General features: G+C 36.1%; 1 protein-coding gene across 1 annotated transcript; it reads left to right on the top strand.

The window, feature by feature from the left end:
• Nucleotides 1-3,027: 3,027 nt before the first annotated feature.
• Nucleotides 3,028-7,356, top strand: LOC147517257 (zinc finger protein GAI-ASSOCIATED FACTOR 1-like). The gene is made up of 3 exons (XM_086589573.1): nucleotides 3,028-3,465; nucleotides 4,516-4,912; nucleotides 5,982-7,356. Exons 1-3 carry the CDS (start codon nucleotides 3,288-3,290, stop codon nucleotides 7,153-7,155), a joined length of 1,749 nt encoding a protein of 582 aa, XP_086445699.1. The 5' UTR covers nucleotides 3,028-3,287; the 3' UTR covers nucleotides 7,156-7,356.
• Nucleotides 7,357-8,190: the final 834 nt, after the last annotated feature.

Genomic DNA, 8,190 nt, shown 5'->3' with positions numbered 1-8,190 from the left:
TCATTTCCGTGTCGATCATTATATTTATATATGTAATAACTTCGGACATCTATTTCACATGCATATCCCATTTTGCACAACAGAGTTATGAAAATCCACGAGAAGCAATTAAGGTATTGTATCGCCAATTGTCATTTAGCTAATAAGCCCGTGGATATTGAGGTTCCACAAGCGATACTTCCGATCAGTATTTGAAGCAGTTGTTAGAATTTCTTATGATATCCAACTGAAGCAAGTTCTTTCTAATGGTAAAAAGGGTTCTTTGAATGTAGGTGCTGTTCTTTTTTTACCCGAGGGGTTCGAATTAGCCCCCCCCTGATCGTATTTCTCTGGAAATGAAACAAAAGATGGGCAATCTGTCTTTTCAGAGTTATCGTCCTACTAAAAAAAAGATTAATTATAGAAATAGAATGCTCTAAAATATCTCTCCCGATCTGTACCCATCGGGCACCAACCTTCGTCACTCTATTTCATCTTCTCCATGAACTCATTCACAAAAAAAAAGAGTTTGATACCCCCTTTAGCCCAATACTCCGGCCTTATATTCGGCCATTTTTGTTGTGCATAATCAAAAGTCGCAAACCGACTTTTTCCAAACGTAACGACATTTCCCCTTCCTATGCTCATTCCCGTGAGCATAGTAACATCCATTGGAGTGATGCCTATCTCGCATTGTTGAAAGTGGAAAGTGTGAGTTGTGTCCCACCACCGCTCGATCAAAGCGTATATCAAACCACGATCGGTGTTTTGATAACCACATCGAAACAATGACTCAAACAGAGATTGTAAAATTTCATTTCTTATGCCTTCAAAACAATCTCCTTTAGCAACCATTATCTTCCACCAATTTTTCACAGATGCCCAACAACACCGCAATTTCATCTCCCCCCTCCCTAAACATTTATTCATTAAAATAAAGAAAATACAAATTATGATGTTAAAGAAATCAAATTTAACGATCAAATGCTTACCATATTTATACGATGAGAGATGTGAGTTTCTGGGTTTTTAGCTAATGTAGCATGTGTTAGTGGATCAACTGGGTCCAGAAATTCAATTACTGAAGGGTTTTGCAAATTATAGATTTCATCGATATTTTCATCCTCATCGACATTTAGCGCTAACGTCGACTCTTGTGTCAATCTACTAACTGATTTTCGACTGGAAAATTGTTTACCCTTGTTACTCATTTTGCGTGGCACCTGCAAATTAGTGTTCTAAAAAACGCTAGGCGGTAGTCGAGCGGTGGGAGAGCGCCTAGCGCCTAGCCTTCTAGGCAGTGCCTAGACGGGCTAGGCTAGGCGATTTTTTTCTCTAATATATATATAGTAATACACACATATACTACAAAAAATGAAGAAAATTATTTACCATAACTCAAAAAATAAACACAAACAAAGATACTTATTACAAAAATGCGTAATAGTTGAGGAATATTGACTTCATATATAAATATACTCTTTGTTATAATGACATATAATTTACATTAGACTTAAGTTTTTTAAACTCATTCAAATCTTAAGCCTACACGGGCTTTTATTTTTCGACATTTAATCATTCAAAAAAAAAAAAAAAAAAAAAAAAAAAAAAACTTGACTGGACTGCCTAGACTGCCTAATTGGTCCGACTAGACCCGCCTAGTCGGTCCACCGATTTTTTAAACGACTAGGGCCTAGGCGAGTCGGTTGGGCACCGCTTAGCGCCTAGAGATCGCCTAGGCGGCCGCCTAAACCGATTTTTAGAACAGTGCCTGCAATTCAATCAACAATATCTTATTTATAACTTCAATTTAAACAAAACGCACAATTTCAAACTAACATTCTAAAACATCAATTCCAACATTCTAATTCAACAAATATTAAACTAATCCTTTTAACCTCATAATTCCAACATTCTAATTCAACAAACAATTCAACATTCTAATTCAACATTAAACTAATCAAAATAACTCACAATCAATCAAAATAAACTCAATAAAATTGAATTTTAAAATTGTAATAATTCATACCTGGTGAATGTATATTAAAATAATCTAACAAAATTTGAGATGAGAGAGAGGATGCCGCGAGATTGAGAGGGAAGAGACGAGAGAGAGAGAGAAGAGAGAAATGGAGAAGAGAAAGAAATTCACATTTTTAGTGACTGCCCTATACAGACGGTATAGTTTATGGCGTCTGTTGCAATTTAACAGACAGACTCTAGAGTTTGTGCCCTCTATATCCCGAACTTAACAGCTGCTAAAAAATGTGATTGGAATGATTTTTTAATTTTGGGCTGCTAAATATGGTTGGGCCTCCTAAAAAGCATATGTGGCACTTTTTAGCAGCCTATTATAGCAGCCCTCCATTGGACTTGTTCTAATGGTGAGAACTAAGAACTGATAAAACAATAAATTTCCTCTGCGTACTAAATTTGATAAAAGTGAAATTCTACCTTCTCTGCTGTAATTTAGGTGCAAGTTTGCACATATGCCTAATTTCAAATGACTCCAAATTTGTTCCAATAAAATGGGAAGAAACCTCTGCACTTTTGCATTACTACCAAAATAATACTAAATACTGAGTTTTGGATCATTACTAAAATTCAACTTGAATAGGTAAATCTGTAATTGGATAAACTCCACTAATAGTATAATATCAGTCCTGAGCTATTTTATGTGGTAAAATTTTTGTATCAAGATGAAAAGTATGTGGGAAAAGTTTGTTTAACAACACCTTCAAATGAATCCAAAATTGAGAATTGTTGTAAAACTTTATCCTACATAGTACAGACAATATTATTTGGTGTAGGGTATTAGCAATGTTGATTAGATGGTTGCTTCTTTAAAGACACCGTAATGAGTTAATAATAACATTCTGTTGACTCTTGAGCGATGCTAATAAAGGTAAAAGGTGAAAAAGAATTGGTGGCAATTCCTTGATACTCAAACTAGCCAAATTACACATCCCTATCTCAAGCTACTAATTTATGACCATACTTGTTATATATATATATATATATATATATATATATATATATATATATTGTATGCAAAGCCAAAGAAAACCAGGTTCCAATGTTCTTTCTTGTGGCAGCAGGACTACTCTTAACCAGAAATGAAGGAGAATTCCCTGGATTTTGTCTTCCTTTAGCTAGAGCAAATCCTGGGTCTTAAAAAAAATGAAAACTGCCTTTTTGAGATCACCAACAACAAGAAAGAAGAAGATACAAAAGTGTCAAGTTTGAAAAGAAGAGAGAAAGACAAAAAAAGGAAGTTCACTTATAGTCTCAACTTTTCTTCTACTTCAATGTCAAATATAACTGGTGATAGTAGGAGTTTTTCTTCTGGCCATACTGGAGAAGAAGTTCAACAACATCAACAGGTACAAAATCAGTTCATTGGTGAAGCTACAAGGACAAATAGCAATGGTTCTACTTCACAACAACCACTACTTAAGAAGAAAAGAAATCTACCAGGAACTCCAGGCAAATTCCACTACTCTATTACTCTTATTATTTTCAAGACTGATTTACAGTCTTTTGTCAATGCTTGATATTGGGTTTTATTTGCTTTTGGAGCTTGAACATCCACCACTCTATCTAGTTTATGTGAACCATGAACACATATAGTACCATAGTAGTATGTTCATGTAATCATCTATAAACGTACTTCTAAGGAGTTATAGAGTGTACTTTGAGCAGTTTTGGCCTATATCTGTTGTGTTTTTTTGGATGAGTTTGATTTTTGGATTTAAATTTTGTGACGCCGAGGCCTAGTTCGTTTGAGTTAATTTGAGAAAAACAAAGTGTTATGACTTATGAGGGAGGAATTGGTGGGTTTTTGTTGTTGAATTTCAAGAATTTTTTAAAGTTTGAAATGGAATCTTGAATTGTGAATTATTGGTGTGTTCTTGGTTGTTGAATAGTTCAATTATTGCTTGGATATTTCAATTATTGCATAAAACTGTAGGCTAGACTTCTCTTACTTTTGGTTCTCAACACTCTATCGAGTCAAAGAATTACTAATTATGGAATATTTAGTAATTTCATATTTTCATTAGTCATATTAGCAGCTAGCTACTGCAATAGGGAAGAAACTCGTACTCAAAATATTTTGAATGGATTATAAGGTTTCATGTGAGGATATTATTTATGTCATACTCATATTAACTCTCATTCGTACCGTCATTAGATTTAGAAGAGCGTAACCTTAAGCGTTTTTTTATGTAGCTTAATGTTGGTTGAATACCTACTATTTCGTTCATTGTTATTTGTTAATCTAGTCAGTCCTTGTGATTATTTACAATTTATTAGACAAAAATTTGGAGAATGGCTAATAATTAATTAACGATTTGGTAAGTACTATGATTCTTTTTACGAGTGTCAAGGGGCCGAATCCTACAATTTGAATTCATTGTTTTAAGAGTAGTCGATTGTTTAATTTGAGTCGGCCTATAGTCTTGAGCTGTTAAAATCGATAGAACATAAGGTGAAAAGCCAAATGCTGATTGTGAATATTTTTTACTATGTTACTAGACCCAAGTGCAGAAGTCATTGCACTATCGCCGACTACTCTAATGGCAACAAATCGATTCATATGTGAGATTTGCAACAAGGGATTCCAAAGAGATCAAAATCTTCAATTGCATCGAAGAGGTCACAATCTTCCATGGAAGCTGAAGCAGAGAACAAGCGCAGAAATAAGAAAGAGGGTCTACATCTGCCCTGAGACAACATGTGTGCACCATAACCCGGCTCGGGCACTTGGTGACCTCACGGGTATTAAGAAGCATTTTTGTAGAAAGCATGGTGAGAAGAAATGGAAATGTGATAAGTGCTCTAAGAAATATGCAGTTCAATCAGATTGGAAAGCGCATTCAAAAACTTGTGGTACAAGGGAATACAAATGTGACTGTGGTACAATCTTCTCCAGGTTCACACTCGTACCTCTATTAAGTATTTTTAGTTAGGATTGTGCTCTCTATACGTAAATATGTGTAGAAACCAAGGCCCAAAATATCGATATCGATGAATATATCGGTGTACCCAAAAACCGATATATATCGGATATATCGGATATTTCGGATATATCCATTTTTTTTGTAACCAGTCCAAACTATTTAAAATATCGTAAATATAAGATATATCGGAAATATCGGATATATATCGGAAATATATTGGAAATATCGGATTTATATTTTAAAATGGTCAAAAAGTCAACCGATATATATCGATTATATCGGAAATATCGATTATATCGGCGATATAAAGTTTCATATCGGAAATTCCGATATATATCGAAAAAAAAAGAGTTCTATATTCGGTGGATATATGTCGGAAATATCGATGTCGGTGTACCAAAATACCGATATATATATCGGCGATATATCGGATATATCGGCGATATTTTGGTCCATGGTAGAAACCAGTAAACAACTTATTTAAATCAATAATCGGGTAACTAATTAAGTGAAACCAAACCAACTTTGGCTACTCTAAACTGGTAGATCTTAACCAATTTCTCGGCTTTGAACAAGAATCCGCAGTTTAACCAAGTTCTTTTAATGGCTTTTGCTTAGAGAGACAAATGGAATCATGGACTATTAACGTCTGGGTCGAAAAAAAAATCAAAACTATATCAGATAAAGCTTGATCCTTATTGGCACTCAGGAGAACACTTAATTTGGCTCCAGATCTTCAACAGTTACCACTTCAATAAGATAATATTGTACTTAATTGTATCAAGATAATAATGGTACGATGGATTTTGGTAGCCATGTTCAAATTATAGAAGTTATCAGTTTTTCTCTAGTCCTTTTTTCCATCTCAAGCTAATTTCAAAAGTGGTAGTTTTTTTCCCCCAAAAGAGGAGCAGTTTCACCTTCAGTATATGATGTGCAAATAATAAAGGGAACATTAGCATAACTTTGCTGTCCTTTTAACCTAAGCCAGTGACTTTTGTATTTTTATTTTTATTTTTTTTTCTACTTTTGTATGTGCAGAAGAGATAGCTTCATTACCCACAGAGCTTTTTGTGATGCCTTAGCAGAAGAAAACAACAAAGTGAGCCAGGGACTACTACCCAGCATGGGTTCAAACGTACAAGGCCAAGTTTCTGATCACATGTCATCTATGCCTATAAACACCAGCAACACAGCCATTGGCATATCTGAATTCAATCACAATGACCTCAAAAACCCAACTAAATCACTTTCCCATGATCCCATGCCAATGCATTTAAAGTCCCTTAACATGTCTGGTGGTATGTTCTCTAACAGCTCTGGTAATACCCTCTACAATGGCCAAAGAAGCATGTCTTCCACCGCTGCATGTCTCCAGCTCAGTCCTAATACCTCATCAAGCTTTGACGGCATACACGACAGTAAAACTAGTCTTCAAATCACGGGATCAGCCCATATGTCTGCTACTGCCTTGTTACAAAAAGCAGCACAAATGGGTGCAAGTGCAAGTAGTAATAACATAAACTCTCCAACGATGCAAAAGAACTTTGTTCCTAGTATGGCAGGTCGTGAGCAGATATCAAATATGAGACCATCAACATTTGGAGGAATGAACTCTATGCAACAGTCCAGCAACAACTGCTACGATAACATGCAATCACAAACAGATCAAACGCAACTAGGTGGGGTTGATGGTGGAGGGTTCATGAACCAATTCTTCCACAACAAGAGTCCACAAGAGATGTCATCACAACTCATTGATACAACAGTTGGGGTGGATAACGATTTGGGAATGTACTCTGGACTATTCATGGGTGGTGGTGGAGGTGGGGATCAACAATATGGATTTCCGAAGAACATGGAACATGAGAATAGCAGTTCTAGTAGCACTACTAGTATGTTCCAAGGAAATTCTAGTAGTTCAAGTATGGGGATTCCAGCAAGTGGAAGGAACCCGACGGGGCCATCAAGGTTTAGTGGAAATAGTAACGCTGGTGATGTGATGACAGTGGATTTCTTAGGCGTAGGAGGGTCAAGATCGGCAAGTTTGCATGAACAACATCGCCGCACACACCACCACCAAGATGACCAACAACAACAAGAAGGATTAGAATTTGAAGGAGTGGACCAGCATAGAATGCAAGGATTGCATCCATATCAACAAGAAGTTTCACATGGGCAGGCAACAATGGAGAACCCCATATGGGAAACTTGAGAAAAGCGTTTTTTCGGGTGCATTCTTACCTTCTAGTTTAATGAGATTTAAGCCAAGGAAAAACGTGAATGCTGTAGGATGAAGTATTTTAGATGAATTAAATGGAACTGGCTGTAATAATAAAACAGTGAATATCCTAGTTCTTACTTCACACTTCATAGTTCATACTGATGTTGAATGAAAAGGGCTATTTTGAGTTAACACCATAACTGTATAGCGTTTTGACTTAACCCCCTAATTCCAAAATCATTTTAGTGGGCAGAAGAATGTGAGAGTTTTGACTGAAAGGCCACCCATTAGGGTGGTTTGACTACGTTTTCAAGCATATTTGTTCGCTAAATGGTCGAAGGAGACCTTGGGGTTTTTTGGAACAACCACAAACTATGATTACAAAACAACAATTAGATATTGAAGCGACGAGAGAAAGATCTAACGACAAATTTTATGCTAATGCAACAAGACCAAAGTATGTGAGAAACATATTCTTCCTCCTTAGTATTTGTCTTCCCTATTTGAACGTGATAAATTTGGTAAGCTCAAATTGATGCTCAAATATGGTGGGTTCATACAAAGTTCAATGCCGAAGGGCAAAATTAGCAACATGCAAACTCAAATGATTTTGGAAATGGGGTTTTAAGTCAAAAAACGCTAACCACTTAACTCAAAAAACAACCCGAATGAAAATAACGCAAGAACTCAATACGTACGTCAGTCAATAATAATGGACTGGCCCAGTAGCGTAACATCACTCTTGGTTTCGACAATTCCACGCAATGAGGTCTTGCAGTTTTAGTCTCGAATTGAATGCTAGTGGGCGTGACTGCGGGGGTGGGTCTATGGGCCACTTCCAACGCTTAATCTATGGTCTAAGTTGTGAGCTTAAAAACATTTCCAATGCAGATGGATATATGGGAGGAATGTCACAATATTCACTTCCAAATGGTTCAAAATCTTTGCCCAATGTAAAGGTGAATATCAAGGTGACTATTTTCCAAGTCAAAACGAGAGTGAAATCTTCAACTGAGATAGTGGCTG

Source organism: Coptis chinensis, chromosome 2, assembly GCF_015680905.1.
Source record: "Coptis chinensis isolate HL-2020 chromosome 2, ASM1568090v1, whole genome shotgun sequence".
Taxonomy (NCBI): Eukaryota; Viridiplantae; Streptophyta; class Magnoliopsida; order Ranunculales; family Ranunculaceae; genus Coptis; species Coptis chinensis.
The sequence above is the reverse complement of the archived record's forward strand: the minus strand, read 5'-3'. Positions and strand labels throughout refer to the sequence as shown.

What these genes read in the sequence shown, in the direction of transcription:
- LOC147517257 (XM_086589573.1), top strand. Translation starts at nt 3,288, where the DNA reads ATGTCAAATATAACTGGTGATAGTAGGAGTTTTTCTTCTGGCCATACT. An exon ending in AAATCTACCAGGAACTCCAG is followed by an intron (nt 3,466 to 4,515) that starts GCAAATTCCACT and finishes CTATGTTACTAG; the next exon opens with ACCCAAGTGCAGAAGTCATT. An exon ending in TGTGGTACAATCTTCTCCAG is followed by an intron (nt 4,913 to 5,981) that starts GTTCACACTCGT and finishes TTGTATGTGCAG; the next exon opens with AAGAGATAGCTTCATTACCC.